Source organism: Lagopus leucura, unplaced genomic scaffold, assembly GCF_019238085.1.
Source record: "Lagopus leucura isolate 7727_CA_CO unplaced genomic scaffold, USGS_WTPT01 Super-Scaffold_100026, whole genome shotgun sequence".
Taxonomy (NCBI): Eukaryota; Metazoa; Chordata; class Aves; order Galliformes; family Phasianidae; genus Lagopus; species Lagopus leucura.
This window is the reverse complement of record NW_024962277.1, coordinates 6,939,744-6,963,301: the sequence shown is the minus strand read 5'-3', so window position 1 is coordinate 6,963,301 and position 23,558 is coordinate 6,939,744. Positions and strand designations below refer to the sequence as shown.

The following is a 23,558-nucleotide window of genomic DNA, read 5'->3' as shown; positions in this document are numbered from 1 at the left end:
CCCCTTCTCCAAATCAGGGACTTTGGCCTCTTAATAGAGATGCAGAATACCATCTACACCAACACCGGTTTGCATTTCTGTAACTTCTGCAGAACAGAGCAGCACCAGGACAGCCAGCCTCCTCAGATCACGAAATGGACATAAACGGTTTTGTCTTACAAACTCTAGATCTACTACCAACTGATGAGCAGTAATATGTGAAGAACGTCCTATGACTTCAGAAAGTGACTATTTCACTTCAGTATTTTTCTCAAAAAAAAATAAAATCTGAAGATTATTCAACTTTTGCCATTTTAAGATGATCCATACTCAGAAGTCCCCCCATCACTGATGCAAGCCTTAATCAGTCACATTAAACAGCACAGTTTTTCCATATTTTTTACATTTATGCTTCGAACTGATCCCTGAAAACCACAGCCAACTTCATTCCAATAATGTTTCTTAAAGTAAGATCACCAAATCAAGCATACCTTGAGAAATGGCCCTACCAACCATATGATGCACAAGAAAAAAATACATGCTAATAAGGAAAGATATATTTCCACTTTTTACTTGAAAAAGAAAATTATTGTCATTTTCACAAACAGAATGAAAGTGTTCTTTCAAGTTACATTAAGAATAACATCCAAAGTTGCCCCACCTGCCAAGAAGTACCAAAAAGATCCTATTTACAACAGATGCTTCAAATTTATTGTGTCACATATCAGCACTGCCATAAATTTCCATTCCTTAATGGTATCACAGATGTGATGTAAGAATTCATGTGATGGTCCAACTTCTTCATCACAGCTCATTTAATTGAGCAAGTGTGAACAGGTTTTATACTTGTGGACATGATTTTCACAAACCAAAAAAAGCCAATGAATTATAGAATAGGTTTTTTTTCCATAAAATTCCTGATTTTAAAGCATTTTGATAAAATCCTTTGCCAAAAACATTTCATAAATGTACAAGTACATGCTGAAGGTGAACAAAAGTATGACTTCCCTTACAACCATGACACCTCTAACAATGCTTAGCTACGAGTTAGGCAGTTGTCACCTGAACCTTGTTTAAAAGAAGATACAAATTTTACCAAATGAACTTGACAAGCTTCCTGGGCTTTTCCTGAGGTCCAACCTGCAGACAGACCCATTTAGTATCTTCAAAAAAAAAATAATCTAAGAATGAAATTGCAAGCATGGAAATAAATACATTTAAAGCTCTACGGACTCTCCAGTTCTGTGTCTGAGAGAACGACACCTTAAGAACACTTCAAAAGACCCCTGGTGACATTTTCAAAAAATAGAGCTATCGATACATACAAAATAAATGGCTTTGGTTTTTATTGTATGTACAATTCATCACCTTCACTCAAGGTTTCTAAAAATTCCTTGAAAACATAATTCATATACACTGTAAAAAGTTATTTTAGTATTTACACAGTAATTCCTTTGCCCTACTGCCATCAAATCTCCCCTCTAATAAAAAAATTCTACTGCAGTAGTAAAAGTGGACAGGGAAGGTATTTGAACTGGCTTCTTCAGTAGACTTTCATCTTTGCAAGTGGGCTCAGCAACACCTGCAAAACATTTGGAGAAAAGGAACCCTTGTTTACCCATACGTAGCGTGCCAAGAGTCAAGATGTCTTCTTTAACCATCCTTTTGTCATTTTATACAATTTCTTCATACTGTAAGTTACAGATTTCTTTGCCCCTTAAAAAAAAGGAAAAAAGACAACCATCAGAAAATATCAAAATTCTGGAAAGTTAACCCACATAATAGATTTTCAGTAAATTAACTAAAATATAAAGAATGACAATATCCTAAAACATCACGCAGACATGCAATAATCCTGCAATAACCCTGTCAGTCTTAACATGGTAAATAATGGCAGAAAAACAGTTCTAATACCATCAAAGCACACAAAAAATAGGATCATTCTGAAGGCCTGACAATGTTACTCAAAAGCACATACACAGAACAGGTGTAATATCTGTATAGATACATTTCAGAACTCCCAAACCAGTCTGTACTGATGGAAACATCTAAAACACAGCACTACCAAAATGTTCAGCACCTAAAGGCTTTTAAACCACCTTTGTCTGCTGCACACCCTCACCAAACCAGTATGCCATACTTTTCAACCCCTCCCTAACCTATTACTAGATAGCACACCCAGCTGAGTAGGATCATATTCCAGACTAGTAATGGACACCAGCAATTCAGTAACCTTCTATTATGCAGCTGGACACAGAACTATTTTAGAAGGATTCAGACCATTAGGCACACACGCTAATTAACAGAACACATCTGTGATTGGAATTTATTCACTGAAACACGTCACTGGAGACCATCACCACATTGTGCAGATCAGATTAGGGCTAATCCTCAAGAACCAGAGCTACACCCAAACCTGGGCAGCCAAAGCTGTGCTGAATAGATAACAAGGAAGAAGAGAATGAGAGGTGAACCAGAAGACAGACAGGACAAAGGAACAGCCTGCTCAAGCAAGACAAGAGTACATGACTGGTTGGCAAGTTCCATGCATCTAAATGCTACTTCACCAATTTTTCTAACAAGATTTTAGTTAGCCTTGCCTGATGCTGCGCTGAGTCTGAGAGGCACTCAGTTGCTGTGCTGTAAAGTTTCTAAGTGCAACTTCACAATCCTGCAGCTAGAATTTAGAAGCATCACACTGATGCCCATCTTGATTAGACAGTCAAACACTGCACGCCACAGAAAGTTTCCCAAATGTCAGTTCAGCCCCTAAGGAGAAAGAGCCCCAGAGCACTGCTACTGAAAGGCTTGCTAATAAGTGGAAAAGAGTATTGTTTCTTCATAGGAAATGTGCTCCCAGCTTCTGGGGTGGAAATCTGTTCTGGTTTCAACAAGTTGTAAAGTACACGATAACTTTCTTGACTATTTTGTTATTGCTTCATCCTAAGTAATGGCAGCTACCATTGCATAACTGAGGGAATAATGCATCTGCAAGAAATCAAATCTACTCAGCTTGCACAATGAAACAACATCTGTGTCCTTAGGTAAAAGCATCAACACTGAAATGATGATGGCTCTGGAAAACCATAAGGCACGTAACCAGATGAACTGAAGCATCATAAAATGAAAAGCAAAAATAACCGTAAGATGACAACAGAAGGCTACAATTTGGCAACACTGCACAGACCTTAAGTATGCTATGGACTCCAGTATGAATAGTCTGGCACAAGGATCTTATCTGGAACAATCCTGCTTCAGAGAACTTGCCTAACTCTTATTTATAATATACCTCATATTAAGCCAGTGTATCTGTAATATTCTAATACCAGCCTGCAGATCCCCACAAAGCTTTGGTAAACAACATGCCCTTACTCCTGGCCTACAAAGGCAGGCTTTTCTCAATTTCCATGAAAATACACTGCATTTTGCATTTTAGCTGGAAGATGCTCTCATTATCAGTAGTCTAGAGTCACAAAAATCAAATAAGCACGCAGTAATACAGAAAAGCACTAGCTGTACTCCAGAACAACTACTTTAAAAGCCTATCATAAATCATTCTGTATATTCTGTGTATAAAGAATTGTACTTTTGGTTTACTTAGGTGCAATTTAAAGAAACTCAAGGTGAGCTTTTGCAGAACAAAAAAAAACACAAAAAAAACACCAACATCCATCCATATACTTCAACTTACATATGGGATGCATGTGATTCTGTAAGCTCACATTTTTCTACTTTTAATAGGCTGTCATTAAAAGCAAATGCACTAATGAGGTCAATGTTATTCTTCTGCAGCATCTCAAATAGCAAGTAAATAATCCTGTAAATTCCAGAACACCTCACACATCTGCATTAAAATTGCATGCAATATAAGAATTCCAGTTGCAGAACAAGGCCAGACTTGAGCTCAGGCATAGCACATAAATGAAGTAAGTGGCTTCCATCTCAAAAGTTTAAACTACGTAACTGCATAGCTTTGCCAGTTACTGTCCAATCTCTTAGGTACTTCCAGGACACAACCCCTCCAAAGCTGAAATGGCTTTGCCAGGATCAATGTTCTGCTATTCCAACAAAGTCAGTGTAGTTCTGGAAGCACAGTACAGCATGTGGCAAACCAACAGTAACACAGCTGCTCCAGCCTTGCAGGACTGTAATTAACTGAGTTGGCACAGCAGCCTGCAAGTCAGCTTCCTCTATCAGCTTGCCAACCTATTCTGCCTCTTGCAGCAGCTCAGCATTAAGAGCTTTTTCTTCATATTCTGCCCCTGCAGGGAGAACTCTGCTGAACTCCACCCACTCCAGCCATGAACCCAGCATCTTATGGAGTAAGAGGCTTACATTTCTGCCCTAGCACATCATGCTACAAAGCGAAATACAGGTTTATACATACAGCTGGTTTCTTAAAGCAGCCCTCAGGGTGATGAGTCACATCTATAGTAAAAGTTAATGGTTGTAATTATGGCTCAGTCTCCAAATCCAAAGCAGTTGGACCACATGAAGATGTCTTTCTACTTTAGCTATGAACCTACAACTTGGTGGTTCCACACCCCCTTTAGATTTTTCCACTACACGATAGAGAACAAAGACTTTACGCACATGGAATCAAGACCACAAAACTTCAGTGTAAACATAAGCTGTATCTGGTTTTGCTTAACAGTCCCATGGAAGTGTTACTGTTACGTTACAGCCAAATTACTATCTTACAGGTCCCCCAAAGTTTCCCCATACATATAACTGTATGCTGCATTCTTTATTTCCTTTTGAAATAAAGGATTAATGAATATACTGCTGAAGAGCTGTCATGCTATACAGGGAATGCAAATATTTACATATTGCTAGTGCACAGACATACAACTCTTTACACATTTAGAGTGAATTGCAGTGTAACGCAGTATTTGTTCAGGCACTGATGAAGCTGGCAGTTACTATGAAACTACAGAATATTTATATGGGTTGTTCCCTAGAGTTAAAAGAAAATATTTCTATGCAGGCATAGTTTACTAACAGCCCAATTCTAAGAATAAGAATGTTATTCGCAGCAGCTAACAAGCATTTGTGTTAACTTAAAAGAATCTTGAACAATTGATTCTTGAACAATTCACCCATTATGTATTTCCAGCTTTTATAAGACATTTTCAAGGCTTGCAGCATTCCTCTATTAAGATATAAAGAAGAAATTTGAACTGAGTATCGGTGTCTTTTTCAGAGCAGCAAAATAGAAAAACTTCAGAGTTATTTCCCAAAGACCATGCAGACTCTGACTATGTGGGAAAATAAATCAAATGATGGTGCCATCTCTAATGGGAAACAGAGAGGCAATCTCACCACAGACTCAAAAAAAAATATACAGGCACATTTTCAGAAACTAAATAGGGCACTTAAAAACAAACAAAACCAGAGCTTGAGCTCAACTTTAAAACCACACTGGCAGAGAAAGATGAAGAAAAGTTCTCTTAAATGGGCTGAAATTCTTTATTTTGCCTATGCTATTTGCCAGTACTGTTAATACACAGCATGCCAGCCCAGCAACAACTATTCCCAATTTAACACTGAATTCAGAAGCATGCCCTACACTGGACTGCCCTGTCACAGATCAGCACATAGACATTTCACATTTTTCTACTGTTATTAAGATAAAAGAATCAGCTACAGAAATCATTTTGTGTCCCTCATTACAAAGTGATGGTCACACCATGAAAATTAATTCTTTCACAAGCAGATGTGGGACAGAAGTACTTACATAGTTACCAGGAACAGGAAGGAAGAAGCCAGAGCTTATTCAATGGGGCTACTGACTTCATGATCCTTTCATAATTTTGTTATACTTTAGTTAGCATTCTTAACATAAGCACTACAGAAGAAGAGAGCAGATGAAAAAGAACTGGAGAACCATAATACTTTTCTTAAAGTCTCTACTAGGATGTATAAAACTAGTTCTCAGGGGAACAGAACACTACACGAAGTTTGGTTAAAGAAGTAAGAAAGAAATGCAGCATCCCTAAAGATGAAATCTAACAGCTGAAGACTTTCCTGTAATACATATTTATTCCATGAGACAAACAGATACTTTCTGTGTAGAAGCAACGATGTTTTGTCTGTGTACTGTATGTGCCTGTAGAAGTCCTGGCTGATAAAGCCCTGCTAAGCAGCAAAGCAATGTGAACAGCATTAACGCCTGCCCCCTAGTGACAAGTGTTTTAATTTAAGAAACCACCTTTGGGAGAAGATCTTCCTTAGAAGACAGTGAAAGCCTTCAGACAAACTGAACTACGAAAGTTTGGAAATAAATACTTAAAAAAATTAAAAAAAAAAAACAAACAAAAAAGCACTTAAGGGCAAAAGGCTTCCATCTAACCCAAACCACCTCCTGAGCTGATGGGAGGATCACCAAAGATCATAAAAACCTTACATCAGAAAACGTGGGCTCACATCCCTGCTCAAATTTATTTTCTTCATTAACATCCACTGCAATTTTAGTGTTTATTGGCACGATTACTGGTTCTGTCCACCTTCAGTGGATGAAACTGCTGAGGTCCTGGTAAGTCAGCAGGCAGGAGCTGAGGAAGCAGTGCCAGGCAGTGGGCAAAGAAAGCCCACTGTATTTTCAACATTAAAAATAGTGGAAGGAAATGTATTTTAAAACATTTAAGCATTAATTCTATATAACTAGATGGTCAGAAGACAACTGAAGTCTATTTTAAAGAAAAAAAACTAACCACCATATAAATCAAGAAGTTGCTAAGACAAAGGGAAAACAGAAAACAATGAAAACTTAAAGTCCTACTAAAACTTACATTAGGACCTCCCAGAAGTCTCAGTAACAATACAGGCTGAGAGTGATTTGCTGAATGCCACAAGAGTAGCTAACAAATCCCAGAGGTGATTTTGTCTATCAGGATTTCAGCAGACAAAGAGTATAAACAATCTGACAAAGCTTAACTGCTTTTATTCCTATTCTTGCAGCTACACACAACTATGCTCCACAGCTCAGGCAGGCTGCTAACTTTCCCAAGTGCTGCATTCATACACAATAACTCTGCCTTTTGCACCCCTTCCCTCTGATTATTTTGCTCTACAAAATCTCTGTGGATTTAGAACCAGATAGGTTACAAGCTAATATTTCTAAAAATGACATGTTGTGATACAAGGCTTGACCAGCAGCAAGTCATTTTAACAACAAACCCTAAAAGGAATGCTTGACTTCTTCAGTTGGAAACCTTCCCTTAGAAACTATTGAGCATGTCTAGCTTATAAAATATAAGTGCAGTTTCTCAGATGGAGTTAAGGTTCTTACCCTCCTTGAACTACTAAACAAAGCTCAGCAAAAATTTGGAAGTATAACAAAGCCACTAACAAAAGTATATAAAAAGATGTAAAACAAGCACAACTATTCTTGATTACTTTCCTCAGCAAACCACATGGTTTGGTTTGAGCACTGCAATCTGCATGTTCTCACAAGGAGGCATGAAGTGCAACATGGGGTCACAACTTTAACAGCAAATGGGAAGCGAACAGCAGCTGTAGAAATCTGGATAAGGATAAGCTGCTTTTGAGACCAGTAAGGGTGTTGTTTGTATGTAATCGCTTTTGAGGAAAACAGAGGAATAGGTGTGAATGAGTTCAGACAATGACAGGAGCAATTTCAAGCAAGCAGCAAGGATTTCTCACTTTGCAGGAATTAAGACAATCTCCTGATCTCCAGTTTGTTTATGTGAATGCAGACTCAGATCTTAAGCTTTTCTTTTAAACTGAGCTGCAGTCCACTCAGCTTTTGAGATGCCCTGATTTTTACATTTAAAAAGTACACTTATTCTAGAACTCACAATGACAGGACCATGCTTCAGCTACACAACTGGCAGGAACTTTTGAGAGTTTGGAAGACTTCAGAGGCTTACAAATATCCATTTTCCTATGTTTCTACTCTGGAAGTTCTTATTTGCCTCCCACACTTCTCTCATTGACTTTGTAACATACTCAATTCTTCTTCTGAAGTACTTCATTGTGAAGTATTAAGAGTTATGGTAATAGCTAATGCTTATCAACTATATGGGCTTAGTAAGGAATACAGTCACCTGAACACACACCTGTCTTCTGAACTTGGACAGAAACTTCAGACTTTAAGTTCTCTCCTTCTAAACTTATCCTCTCCTTTATTTTATCATAAACCAACCTGACAGTCTACACAACATCAACACAACACATGGATCACTGTCACTTAGAGACATGTAGAAAATCAAAAGGAATTATCACGTAATTTTTCCTCTTTGTCATAATTCAATAAGAGCAAAATCAGTGCACAACAGTCAAATCTGGCCCACATCAAAAAGAAAACTGAAGTTGGATTTTTTATTCCATCATTAGGTCACGTAGACTCTGTTCTCGTATTCCACAGGCTTTCAATATTTTCATTAAGCACTTAAAATTGTTTTTCTCTAAAGTCTCTTGCAAGACAGTTGTGGAGCCCTATAATTTTTATGCCATAAAACTGGAAAGCTTACAAATCACACACGTTCTTACCAGCTGTTAGTATGGTTTTAGCACTCTGCACTATACTGGAAGATCTCACAATGCCTGAGATTCCTGCAGATAGAAAAGCACACAGATGTTACCCATCTCAGAAGCAGTTTTGTGTGTTTTTTTGTTTTTTTTTTTTTTTTGCTCAATCCTCTAACAAAAAAAAGCTAAATATTCTACAGTTATATAATTAACCAGCTTGAAAGTAAAAATTGTACTTAAGCTGAGAAAGTACATTTTACCTTCCACTTTGTCATACCAATTGAAAATATAAACTCTTAAGTATTTTTGCTTATTCTACAGATAAAAAAAAAGTCAATCTTAAAACATGTAACAAGTATGAATTGATGACATTCATTCACCTAGTGATCAGACTGAGATCTCCAAGACAAGCAATCAAAAATGATTCACTTAAATCCCTCCTATGCATGGCTTACATCAGAATTGCACTCAATGTTCATTTCAACCCGACATGGGCATTTTGTGCTTCTCTTGCCAAGCAGGGTTGTTTATATTGTGCAGTTTTTTATATTGTAGTCTGTCTTGGCTAAAAGATCAACTTCTGGAAACACTGCTTGTTTGCCACTTCACAGCACAGCAAATTCAGTTCCTATCATCTGTTCTTAGGTGTAAATGGAATAGTACAGAAAAGGATACTTTCCAAAACAAACTTTAAGAACTTAAATTTGTATGTGTATTTTATATATGTAAATACAAAAGTACTGTTTATTACTAAATACCTGAAAATGTACAAAGGCAGCAGTCCCAGCATTGAGTCTTTCAAACTGAATGTTATTTTCCTGCATTAACCATATTATAGAAAACATTTTCAAATATTATTTCTAAAACCTTATTTCAAAGCCACCTGCATAAAGACTAAACCTTGAACAATTAAGAGAAATACAATATTCCACCTGAACAAGTTTCTTTATTTTTGAGAGTGGATAACAGGTCATGTTGAGCTAGTAAAATACCTAAGGACAACGCAATTCAGTTTGAGTAACCAGCTTAGTTTTAGCACTCGTTTTAGCAAAATGGTTTGCTCTGAGCTGGAGCTGCACCGTGCTGCCAGCAGCATGCTGGGCTTGCACTGCCAGATCCTGTGCCCCTTCACTGGGGAGCTGCACCACCAAGGGCTCTGCTTCACCACAGGAGAGCAAACAACTGAACTGCAGGTGCCGGATGGCAGCTGATGGAAAGGGCAGAAGGCACACAGGCTGCGTGGGTTGTTCCTGGCCAGCTATGTGCAGCTCCTGGTGTTAGAGGGCAGAAGCAGCTCAAAGGAGACGTATCTTGAAGAACCTATTTCTGCCCATGGATTGCAAAGGGAGTCTAAAACCCATTTCACTGGAGGAGCTGCCTGCCCAAAGAGGGGCATGGACTTGTCCACGTTTCCAGGAACTCCAACTTCTTTAGCACAAGATAGTCTTTAATCTCAGGGAAGAGAATCTCCATGGGGTAGATGTGGTCATCCAGGAAGGAAATGCTGGCCAAGTCCAGGCCATTTGTCAGTTTGTTAATGTCTGCTTGCAGCTCAGCAAAGGCCTCTTTGTGCTCCAAGGCCACCTAGGACTCCAGGTTGTCCAATCTGCAGCTGAAGACATCACAGGACTTGCACCTGTAGGTGATGAGGGCAATGATGATGAGCAGTAGCAAACTGCCACACCACCAATCCTGGTGGGCGGGCTGAGCAAGCTGACCAAGTAGATCTGCAGTGTGCCTGGTGAGAATTCAAACTCTCCAGCCTTTAACCCTGACTCTGTGCTGGCCTGTAATGTTAGGCAATTTGCAGAACAGCTGGGTCTTGGCACAGTCAAGGTGCAGAGTGTGTCCCTGATCAGCACTGTGTAGTTCAGCTGGGAGTTCCCAGCAGCTGGAGGTAGCAGGTTCCTGCCCTTGAGGATGAGGGCAGAGATGGGCTTCAGCATCCCTGTGGGACTGAGCAGCTAGAAGATAGAGTCCAGGTAGTAGAAGTTGATGGTGATGATGATCAGCAGGGCTTGGACATTATCTACAATGAACCCCATTTTGCCTGGCCAGTAGCCATCCTCAGGAAGGGCTCTGCTCAGGGCTGTTGATGGAGGGCATGCAGCACATCATGCTGGTGTCACTGTACACAGTGCAGTCGCTCTCCTTCAGAGCTGTGTAGTACATGGCTCTGATCTTGGGCTTCTTGATGTTGGCCAGATTGATGCCACGTCCCATCACTGTTGATGCTCTACTCTGGATCAACCTTTTGAATGGTGGAGTACTCCATGTAGTTGTACTTCACCTCCAGGTTGCTCAACTCTGCCTAACTTGTTGAGGATGGGGGACCTATTGGGGGCGTGCCCAAGTCCTGCATCAGATCTTGCGGTCATTTCTCTCTGAAAAGGCACAGGGTCACTTTCCCATGGTGACAGCCTGTTCAAAGGGCTGAAGCACCTCATTTATGAAGAAAGGATGATGGAGTTGGGCTTGTTCAGCTTGGATAAGGCTCTGGGGAGATCTCTGCAGTATTCCAGTACCTCAAGGAAGCTTACAAGCAGGAGACAGACCAATCTCTTACATGGTCTAATAGTGATAGGATAAGGGAGAATGGCTTTAAACGAAAAGACTGGCAATCTGGCTAGAAGTGGGGTGAGGAGGGTGGTGAGGAGATGGAACAGGTTGCCCAGAGAGGTTGTGGATGCCCCATCTCTGGAGACATTCAAGGCCAGGTTGGATTGGGATACTGGGCAGCCCGGTCTAGTGGCTGGCAACCCTGCCTGTGGCAGGGAGGTCGGAACTAGATGATCTTTGAAGTCCCCTTCATCCTAGGCCATTCTGTGATTATCCAGAGTCTAGACTTTGAAAATTCCTTTGGTGACAAAAGTGAAAAAGGGTTTCTGATTTTTTCTGAGAGTATGAATGGCTTAGCTTCAGAAAACTAGATCTAATGTTTTGATTCTGTGGTGCTGCATTACTGTTTACAAACCATAGTCTCAGCTTGCAATAACCTACTAAAATACAACTACCAGAATAGGTAGCTCGGGGTGGACAACCAAGAGTACTAAAACTACACACAACAAACAACTGTTGTACTGAAATCAGTGTAAGAGCTCCCTCTGCAGCTTGCTCATGTTTGAGGCTCACAGGCATCCAGGCATCTTCTTATGGAGCTTGCAAAATTGGCCACCTGGAACTAAGATGCATCAAGTTCCTCAAAGGACTGTTCAAGTACTACATGTATCTATTTACTAGCAGCATAATGAAATATTGATGTCTTCGGAGTAAGCTTTAACTTGCTTGTACTTAATCTTGCCTCAGAGAAGCTATCTGTGATGATAAGAAGCACCTCAATCCTCTTCTTCAAAGCTTCAATTCTCTGTCAGAGCATCACGTATCTGTATATCTGGTAGGATATACAGCTTAATATTCCAATGAAGTTATGATAGCCAATAAAACCCTGAAGATGGAAGCAACCCAAACAGAGTTATATGGTCTAATTAGATCATAAAAGCTGCTGTCAAGATTCAAAACCAAATATCTTGTTTTTCTGTATCAGCAGAAATGGTGGTTGCCAGTATTTCATGGAGCTTGTTTGCAAACAAACAGAAGAATATGATTTTGGAAATGCATCTCAAGATTAATCTAGTTTTCTTCCTTTAATTCAGCCTTCTGAACTAGATAGCCATATACCATACATCTTTATTTTTATGATGTCTTAAAGGTGATTAAAGACATTGGTCTAGGCTCACCTTGATGCACCACAAATCCACAATCAGGGTCATGGGCAACTTGCAGTAAAATTTCTTCCACATCCCTGTTTTTTCCAGGAGGGTCTACCAGAGAAGTTATCTTCTGCTGCAGACTCCTTGGCAAAGCCATCAGTTGTGCAAATTGACCTTCTGGACTTTTATCGATCTGAACATTACAAAAAATAAAACGGGGAAAAAAAATTGTGTTAATGAAGTAAACTCTATTTTCAAAGAAGTCACAAAAGTCTTCCAGCTATCTTTGGCCTGTGACAAATATCTCAAAATACTGTTTCCATTTCACATTTAAAAGCCATTGACAACACTAATGAGATCTCCCCATGGAGCATCTCAGTTCTGAACCTGAAGAATAACAGTGGAAAGATGTTCATTTTTATCCAAGGCTAAACTAAAGCATACACATGATCTTGTTGCTCCTACAAGTAACTTCTCATTAAAACTGAACCATCCCTGCATTACCCGATTTCCTCTGCAAACATACATACACTAGAATGAAAGAAACTGTTCCCAAAAAACCATTCAGCTCTGTTTCTTCTGCTGAATATAATCAAACTACACACACACAAAGTTTACTTTGAAAACTATTTTCTCTGCTTTAAACTCAAGCCACATTTGGTCTGAATAATTGAAAGGAAGCATTCATTTCATGTTTTTCAATCTACTTAAGAAACACAACGACCTTTTTTTATTACAATGATATCAACACACAGGGCTGTACACGTTTACATAAAATGTAAGAGCAAATACTGAAAAGTGCACAACAGAGCAGGTCTCTCCAAAACTAAAGGAAAAGATTAAGAGCCTGAGTACTCCCACACATTTTCTTTCGCATTTTTTGGAGACATCAGACAGGAGTCTAGTTGTCCTATACTCCCTCTAGTCAATGGGAAGGAAACGATATCCAGATGAATCACCCACTGACTACAGATGGAATCAATAATAAGCAGGCTTTCAACATTATGTGGGAAGAACTCATGCCTGAACCAGAACTATAAGAACTATTGTCTGCTTTCAATTGTTTTTGAGGAATCTTTTATGGAAGATTTTTCTTTGTAATTTTGAATATGTGTCCTTGGAGAGAGGGTTTCTATTTTCTGTTAAGCAGTACTCCAGATAGCAATTACCTTCTTCAGTCTTGGGAATAGTGGCAAATATCCAACACAAGGTGTGGGCAATGAAGTATTAATCTCAAAATCAACAGGAAAATGATGACAATTATTCACTGCCACAGGACTATTAAGAAATACCAAACAGACTTACTATCTAACATATTTGTTAGATAAAACCACAAGGTTTTGATCAAAAGTAATGTAAAAATAGATGTTGTTCTAACTAGATACCTTCTTGGAGAATGGAGCATTGGTTCTATTCAAAATTTGCTTAAATACTTCCTCCATTAAGGTGTTCAAAATCACATTGGTAAGAAAACACAGAATGTTGCCATATAACACAGATTCACCTACATGGTACTCAAAAACACTGCAGCAAAAGCTTTTACTGTACTCAAGGTTGCTTGTGTGTGCAACAACTTGCTTCAGTTTCTAACAGACATCCTAAAAGGAAGCATGAGTGAGTTACTTACCTCAGTGACTTGAGGATACAGCAGTAACTCATGTCCATGAGACTACTGGTGCTATTGGTATCATAACACAGAAATGTAGCATGCACACCCTTGTGCTAATTTTCCAATATACATGAGAAAATAATGCTACCAGCCCCCTGAACGTGGCATCCCACCTCTAACTGCAGAGTTTCACTTGCACCTTAAGCCAAACATGGAGTTCAATACACTGGCCATTTTGCACCAGTTTTCTGACTAAAACTTGGATTTGCTCAACTAATCTTCATAATTAGCACACAAGCACTGGTAGGTTTTTCTGTGTTGTTTTGTTTTTGTTTTTTTTTGAGATGAACATTTTGATTGCAGAAAGTTGCATCTCTAAGTTATTTTTTTTTGTTTAAACATAAGCCATATTTTTATTAATCACTTCCTAGACTGCTGTCTTTATACAGTGTTCATTAGATCACACATTTTAGAATTATCTTCTCATTCCCTTGCTAGAATTCAAGTCTTGTGGCCATACTCAAAGAAAATAGACAACAGTTAGTTTTCTTCTATATATATATATATATATGTATATATATATATGGAGAGGCCAATATTTAAGGCAAATTTTCCAACTGTGGAATTAATTAAACAACTGAAACATAATAGCAGATATATGGACCAAAGATGCTTGCTACAGCATGCTTTCTGCCAGTGTGATAAAGCACTCCCACTTGTTTGTTTTAAAAACATTTTGAAGAAAAACTCTTGCCTCTAGCCTTCCCAGATGGTGCTTATATACCACTTGAGGGCAGTCCTGTAATATGTTACTGTACAGCTTCTGAAAGTAGGGAACATTGGGTTTCACTATGTTCTGCACCTTCGATCTGTCTTCTCCTATTATCATTCTGAAATCACCTAGTCAAGGAAAAAAAAAATGTTAGTTCTCTAGGATGAAACTGAAGTCAAAAAAGGAAAATATAACAAAAACCAACAGAATACAAAGCTGGTACTTAAAAATATTTATTCTTCAATTCTACCTGTGTCTACACAATCCATAATTAGGTTCTCTCTTCTAACAGTCAAAAAACACCATCCAAATAACTTCAGCCACAGAAAAGAAGATTCAAAATCGTGATGCAGCCTCTGCTATGCAACATCATCAACCCTTGTATCCACATTTGCACCTGGACAACAAAAAATTCCAGTTGTCAAGTCCAGGCTCTAAGTCAGCAGAAATCAGCTTCAATGGCTCACTAAACAATACTAGTGAGCTGCCCCAGCACTTTGTATTCAAAATCAAAATAATCTTCATTTTCCCATCACTAAAGGAAAATAACTTGCACTGTCTCCACACTTCAAGGGCAATATGTGAAACACAGCTATTAACACATGCTGAGACCACAATGCTCCTTTTTCTTTCAGCCAAGTACTATGTCAGTAGAGTGTAAAAAAGCAACTCTTTTCAACACAACTGCTACTTTTCTGACCTTACTTTGAGACACTGCCCAGTGACTGTAATGAGAGGACTGTTTTAGAGTGTTCACCTACCTCTGGTATGTACCACCCTGCTAGCTTTTGACGTTACCAACCAGGAGTTCAAAATCAACAAACAAAATCCTAAATCGATTCATTTTCTCTCCTTCCTACAGTTAGGATATAGATGCTGTTGCAGGGTAGCAACGTGCTGGCATTACTTAGTTTATTTCAATTGATGCTAATCGGCAAAACACACTTTCCCTCGCTGATTTCAAAATGCACCAAAACCAACAAACAAAAAGAATAAACATCTTCCAACTGAAAGTACGAACAGCTCTTCTCAGCACTTATGGCAAGAGCTGTTAGAGTAACACAGAAATCAGTGTTGTTTACCAGTACTCCCCCTGAACAGTTTTAAGACTTCAAAAAAAGGCAGCAAAATGAAGTCTCTAAACGTGTCACTGACAGCTCTTCCCCCAGCATTCCCAGCTGGGACTCTTTGCTTTGACTGTATTCACACAGCAGAGGCAACTCCAACATCTCACAGTACGGTAACTCATCTCCCAGCTTTTGTTAATATCATGGTTTCAAAGGATCCGTACAAAGTACCTCGGTCACCAGCGCCCACCAAGAACCTAGTGACATGGAGAGGTACCAGGTGGTAAGTGCACAGCCCTGTAGCAGACACTCCTGGTGAACAATCCTTAACCACCCTCTGTCACAATCCTCTTTATTGTCACTCTAAAACAGGTAATGATTCAGAAAAAAAAAACCTGCTATGAGAACAGTAACACTCTTCATAAGAATTCAGTAAAGCCAAGCTGCAGCTATCTATGCTGCGGGGTTTGTTTTACTTTTTTAAGTAAAGAAAGTGCTGTGTAAAATTCATCCACAAGAAAACTTTTTCATAATCATTAAAAATGTCAAATCTAAAGACCAGTACTTGATTTTATTAGTTAAATTTTAATATTTTTTGTACAATTAGTTCTGGTATTGAAGATCCATTTGGAGTAGGTTCTCTATTTTTGGTTTTGTGGTGTTTTTGGGTTTTTTTTGGTTTTTTTTTTTAAATACCACATCAGTTTCACATGATTTCATAACTTGAGAAAGGAGAAAATCCTCTAGCAAAACAATAACTCAATAAATACCAACTAGGAAGTAAGTCTTAAACACAAAAAGAAGAACTTGAAGCATAGCACACTCAATCAGGGTCTGTGATGAATAAACATGCACTGAGTGAAGAGAACTTTTTTCCAAGATGTTGAACCATTACAACCAAGATACAATCCATACAGAGTAAAAAACCACTTCACCACAATCATCCACATCTACATCTGACAAGTTTCGCTTATGTACTTGTACCTATTCCTCAATGAATAAGCACAGTTTTCCAATTGCTATGTACACAGCTATAAAATACAGTTATCAGAGCATGCAGAAGTGTAGGCCCAAAGCAAAAGAAGAGATGACTTAGAACATAGGAGACTCACTACTGCTCACACAGCATACATGTAGCACAACAGCTCCAATTACAGCTTTTCTCCTCAGAGACTTCAGAGCCCATATACTAACCAGAATAGGAGAGTCCTGCAATCTGCATATAGAGGTCTTCTTCAGAGAAACTTTCTGGTAACATGAGAAAGGCTGCTGTGACTGCACTCTTCAGATTGCTAACAAGGGCAGCTTGCAGCTTGCCATTCTCATTCTGTGTCAGGATTTTCACCTGAAAAAATCAGAGTCATTGGGAGCAAGACTTCAGGAAAGTGCTATTGAAGATGGAACTAAAAAATGTTACTCAATCCAACACTGAAAATAATACATTTGAAATTAGATCCTACTACTGTTATACAAGAAATACTTCAGTATCACCTTTTGCTTACGCTGTGGGTGAGGCGAACATCTTTTTATGTATTAAGAGCCTGCTATAAAAGGCTGTTTTTACAAACACTTGGAACTGATATAAGCAACAGCCATCAGCTAATCTCTGAAGAGCTATTCACCTTGTCATACTCACAAATTTAAGATTCATAAAACAGTAAGTGTGAAAATATCAGAGATATCTCACATGGTATTAATGATATAGTAAGAAAAAAAAGATCACTGTCACCACACTGAGAGAGCATGGAACAACAGAAAAGAGACGTTTCCTACTCCCCTTCACTCTACCTTTTCCCAAGAGAGGACTCAGGACTCCTTGCTGCTGCTCTATCGCACGACTAAAACAGTGTCTTAAATATCAGTTCTCCTCCTAGAAGTAGCAGGTATTATTTTCCACTTCGTAGGAGTATCAAACATCAGATAAAATCAGCCTGGCTTACCAGGTGGCTGACAATGCCCTTTCGAAAATGATTCTTCCAAGAATATATTCTGTTGTGAGTCTGTCATTCTTACAAAGGGCAAATTCTTAATATCTGTTTACTCTGGAGTATCTACAAATCCACTGGCAGTGAACAAACTCATCCAACTTGCTGTTTCTCCCCAGAAGTGAACACACAGGCAAATGAGTTGCAATATTCCTTGAAATTCTGCTCACAAAATGTAACTAAGTATAACCTGAAAGAGGTAAGGTATCATTTCAAGTCAATATTTTCCTTTAGACTCAGTAAGGGAAAAGGAGAATACAATATAGCTGCTACAAAAAATTCTCCTTACAGAAAGGACATCTAGGGCTGGATCTAGATCATCAGCAACCCTGCCCACAGCATGGGGCTGGAACTAGGTGATCTTCGAAGCCTCTTCCAACCCAAGCCATTCTATTGTTCTACGTTATCAACAAGGCAATGCCAGGGCTGGCTGATGCTATGCCCAGAGCTTCATTCTTACCCACTGCGAAGTCTCTAAGAGTGTAAAACTAAAACAATCTCACTTTGATACAGCAGTGAATGCAACAGCATATAGGCCGCTCATGTCAATCCTTCTGCACTAAGATGTAAGTTTGTATACACCTGTATCAGGTACATACAGCAGTGTGGAATGGGTCCAGGGTGATAACTGAAATAGAAGTGTTTTCTGTCCTCCAGTTTTTATTTTAAAATTAAGAGTTCATCGTACAAGCAAACACTTAAGAATTCCTCCCAGCTTCTCCTGCAAATTACTTTTGTATTTCCTAGCAATAAAATGAAGGATGATGACAAAACAAACAAATCCATCTACTAGGGAATCCACAATAAATTTGATTTCCTTGAAAACTATGGAGTCTATTGAATGCATACGGATTTATAACTTTATAACTCTATAACTTCCTGAAGGGAGGTTGTAGTGAGCTGGGGGTCGGCCTCTTCTCTCGTGTCATTAGTGATAGGACCAGAGGGAATGGCTTCAAGCTACGGCAGGGGAGATTCAGGCTGGACATGAGGAAGTATTACTGTTCAGAAAGGGTGGTCAGGCACTGGAATGGATGCCCAGGTGGTGGAGGTGGTGGAGTCACCGAGCCTGGGGGTGTTCAAGGAAAGGCTGGATGCTGTGTTGAGGGACGTGGTTTAGTGAGAGCTACTGGGAATAGGTGAACGGTTGGACTGGGTGATCTTGAAGGTCTTTTCCAACCTTAGTGATTCTATGATTCTATGATTTTTTTTTTATTTATTTTTTTTTTAATATATCCAATGTATAATACAGGCCAGTCAGAAGATTAACTAATATTCAAAATCCCATCAACTAATTTGGTTACATGCCCTTTCATAGCTCACTGCTACAATGAAACAATGAAGAAAGAACAAAGCAGCCTGTGGTGCTGCTATTCCCCAGGGATGACCACGGGCTCACTTCAGTGAAAAGAAAAACCTCCTTAGCTAAAAACACTCCTTAACATGTATCAGATTTTTCCTCCTAAGCTGGCCTTCAAAATTTAGATGACTTGAACACTGCAATAGTTTTGGCATTTATGAAAGAATTCTTCTCTCAATAATTTCAGCGACAACAACAAATACAACTGCTTATTCAATTACTCTCACTCTATATTTAAAAAGAATCATTAACATTCCAGATGCACTAAAAAAACTCAGAAAGTAAAGTTAGGTGTCACTTGTGCTCGCTTATTTTACTTTTTGGTTACAGAAACCTTTTTTTTCAGGAAACTTGCCAGTTATTAAGAAATTAAAACCTAGCTTAAACAAGTTTTCAATACGTTTAAATGGAAATTCAGTGAATCAATATTATAGTTTTATTTTAAGATGAAAAGCAAATTAACTCTTAATACAAAGAAGCCTATGAAGAAAAGTCAGCATTTCTAAACTGCAATTCCAAACTCCATCTATTCAGCAAACATTGTAGAAAGATCACTTGATCAAGGCAACCAATTCATAACAGAAACAAAACTTCCAGTGAAAATTACACTAAGATTTCTAAGCTGGAGCAAATGTTTCAGCTCATGTGCTGGAATAGCTTGGATAGCTTTCACTCAGAGTGACAGCTTTGTAATGGAGCACCAGAACGGCCCTGAGCAATTTCACATTCACACAAGTGAGAAGAAAGTCCCCCAACTTCAACATTCATCTGCCTGCCCAGAACTAGCACAAATGGCAAGCGCTATGCAAGAGATGACAGAGCACAAGAAAACAAACCCAACCCTGTCTGCTATCCAAAAGAAGCTTGTTGTACATTTTAAGGAGAAAGAAAACCTTCCTACCACTATCACTCAAAACATATACAGCAAAACATCAATCAGAGGTGAAACCAGAATCAGCAGACATTTGTGATCTGTACAACAGATCTAAGAAACAGAATTGAGGCCTGTCTGCAAGCATTTTAAAATCCAACTTAGGGATTTGATGGATTCTACAAGAAGAGACAATCTAAACATCCATTAATTTTTCAGTTAAATTCTACTTTAAATCCTTCAGACTTTATTCAATGCAAATTCCTCTAAGTTTTATGTAATTAATTTGGACCTATGCATGAGGATCTCTCTGGCTGACTCACCAGAGCCCAACAAAATACCAAATTCTGCCTCACTGTGCAAGTATGCAATCAGAAGACGCAAAGCATAGCTTACATATACCAAGAAGAAACTCTAAAATAAAGCAAAGCAGCAGCAGTTGTAGTTGCACTCAAAATAAACAGTTTTCAGTTAATGAATACAAAAAAAAAAAAAAAATAAAAGATGATGGTATTTTCCCTTTTTGCATTTAGATTTATTCTTTACAAAGATAACAGCTGTTCTAGCCTGACATAAGTTCTACGGAAATCAGATCGTTTCAGCGCTACTATCTGAAGTCACTCCCCAAGATTTTGTTTAGGAGCATAATTAATTTCTGTTCTACGACTTCATCAGAGCTCTCCTCACCCCCAGTCCAAGAAAACTTAACTTAGCACTGCCTCCATCTGCTGACGGCACACTGAATCAGGCACTCGTGGGAATGACAACCAACATTCTTCACACTTTACAGTTAATTACTGATATTTAAACAAGAGAATGAACTAGACAGTGGCCACACAGCAGTGCAGCTTTCATCTTTACAGACTCCCATTATTCGACTGCACAAAGTGCTGGTGACTCCTGTAATTTGTCAGTGATGGCAGACAGACTATTTACCTTGTGTTAATACAGTAAATCTTGAATAACTGGTCTAAAGGCAGAAAGCTGTTGTTAACGTAGCTTTTCTCACAGAACACAGAATATCATTAAGGACGTTACATTTCACTTCTTCTCTGACAGATTACCCTTCCAGCAATACTAGATCCCTAAATCAGGGTTGATTTCTTCAGTGCTGACTCACAGATCACTAAAGTTAAAGCTAAAGCTACAACTAATAGTTTTCCATCCCTGTAATTTACTACATTTCAAGACAGATAACTGAAGAGACAAATGGTTACCGGTTTTTGTAGGCGTCCAGCAACATAGAGGGTTTTCCAGTGAAGTAAATCATCAATCAGGGTATCAGTGCTAATTACACCATATTTTATCATCTGAAAAAACAAGCATAGTAAAGGTGTCTGAATAACAATATAGTTGCACTGTTTTTATTCCATGAAACATAATGCTACAACTGTCATTAATCCTAAGAAACGCACACTGCCAATAAAGAGCCGTATGCATAAAATTAAAACATTTTAATGTCTTTTTTCTTTAGCAATTTTTGCTCCTAAGTATTTGCAGATTTTCTTCCAATACACCTTGACCATAAAAGCTTCTCTTTGATAACACTTAGAGAACTGCTCCGCAAGAAGAGGATCATACAAACAAGAGTCACATAAACGGCACAGCTCCGTAGTAGGTTTGGGGTTTTTCTTTCATTTACTAGAAAAACAATATGAATAGCAATATATGCTAGCAGCATTGCCTAAAAAAAATGAACTCCTCCATCCCCTGCCTCCTATCTACACTCTTTCTTACCAGAAACATTCTACACATAGTTTTTATGTAGGACTTGCTGGACAAGTAAGTGCTTACCTGGAATTATTAATTACAACCACACAAAAACCAGGATGTTAGCCATTAGACAACAAGTATTAGACAACTTCCTATGTTAAATATATCTTTTTAAGTCAAACAGTAAAAATTCAGTTCACTATTACTGTGCAGTCAGGTGCTAAATTAAAGTCTGTACTTCCCCATACGTACAACAGGGATACACTTCACAGTCACTGGCAAACTGCAAGTGATACAGAATGTAAACTCAGATTCACAAATCTGGTGTTTGTCAAATAGTTTGAGATCTTAATATTGAAAATATCACCAGTTAAGCTGCAATCCCTCAGATGTGCTTCCTGCATGAAAATGTGCTTTAAGCTAATCACCTCAACACTTCACACACTAATATTTAGCCTTCCTAAAGTCATACTCACCCTGCCATTGCACGGCACTAAAGTATTGTAGTAAATCCCTGCTCCATAGCTCTGTATGTTACTTATCTGCTTTGGCCCAAAGACTTTTAAGAAAGAATAATGACTCTTGTTCTTTAACAGGTTCATCATGTGCCAGGTCACAGAATCATCAACCGCAAACACGAAGTCCAGCATATTGTTCTGTGGATACAGAGAAAAGGACCAGTTTGCCAGTGTCAGTAAGCAATTCATGTTGATCACATTAATGTAACACATGCATAATATATAGATATCAGCTAATTATTGTACACGTGAATAAAAAATAGAACACACACACGCCTTGAGGTGGGGCACAGTTTAAAGGCTGTGTGCTTACACTCTGGGCTGCACCTTAGCTAAGCAGTCACTACTAAGTAGTGAACTGCGTTACTTCCACTTGTTTTTTGTGAGAGCATGAAATCCTCAGAGCTCTTAAACTCCTCGGATCGCTACCAGTAAGGGCTCGTTTTCGCTGCTTCCATGCTTCAGCCGCACACACGGCGCTCCGAGCAGGCTCAGCACCGCGCTCCGGGCAGGCTCAGCACGGCCGGCCGCCTCCACTCCCGCAGTAACACGGCCCGCGCCCACAGCGGCCTGCGCCCGCCCAGCCGCCCGCCGCTCTCACCTCGCTGTGCCCGGCCGAGGCCCCCTCCTGCCGGAAGACGCCGGAGCCGTAGGCGAACGCCAGGCTGAGCTCCTGAGGGAAATGCGCCAGGACCCGCCTGAACCTCACCCCGGAGCTCGACAGCACCGGCAGCGCCATGCCGCCGCGGCCCGCCTCCCCGCCCCCGGCTGAGGCAATGGCCTCCGCCTCCTCTCCGTACAGCGCCCCCTGCCGTCCGCCGCCTTCCCGCCCGGATCGGCGCCTCCGTGCCGGAGCGCCCCGTAGCGGCCGCGCTGACGGAGCCGCGGCCGCCGCCTGCCGGCACCTCGGCGCTCTGCTCAGGGCGGGCGGCGGTGACCTGAGCTCAGGGACGAGCTCAGTGCCGCAGAGCGGCGGGATGGCGTCTTCCCGCCTGTTAGGCGCCCTGAGATGCCCTCCCGAGGTTTGTCCCTGTTCCCTCATCTCTTCCACACTCTGTGTTCCTCCCAGGAGCTGGTGTCGGTTCTGTGATTCTCCACGCTTCTCCCGTGCTATGAAAACAGCCCACAATGTTTAATCACCACATTTTGCTCTCCAGCTCACACTCTCTTGTGTATGAAACACTCTGCTGAGTCTGTCTTGGTTTTAATTTCCAAGTTCTGTATAATTAATTCAATGAGAGTATTCAATTCATTAAAAAAAAAAAACTGCTTAAGGTGGACTCACGTCTTGTTTATGCTTTCCCCACACCTGCCTTCCTTAGCATCGCATTACCCTTGTTTTTATGGCTTTCAGTTCATCCTACTGGGACACCGGGCTGAGATAACAAAGGCATCACACACCCAAGGCAAGGCATGGGCCAGCCTGATGTCAGACATGTGCTAAAGCTGGAGTTATGCATTTGCTCAAAACAAACTTGACA

At 39.7% G+C, this 23,558-nt stretch overlaps 1 protein-coding gene across 1 annotated transcript; it reads right to left on the bottom strand.

Moving 5' to 3' along the window:
- Positions 1-534: 534 nt before the first annotated feature.
- TAMM41 (TAM41 mitochondrial translocator assembly and maintenance homolog) lies at positions 535-22,833 on the bottom strand. Its single transcript, XM_042880243.1, has 8 exons — positions 22,679-22,833; positions 22,036-22,215; positions 21,064-21,156; positions 16,825-16,975; positions 14,546-14,691; positions 12,210-12,375; positions 8,494-8,556; positions 535-1,695 (listed from the first exon to the last, which is right to left on the bottom strand). Exons 1-8 carry the CDS (start codon positions 22,814-22,816, stop codon positions 1,619-1,621), a joined length of 1,014 nt encoding a protein of 337 aa, XP_042736177.1. The 5' UTR covers positions 22,817-22,833; the 3' UTR covers positions 535-1,618.
- Positions 22,834-23,558: the final 725 nt, after the last annotated feature.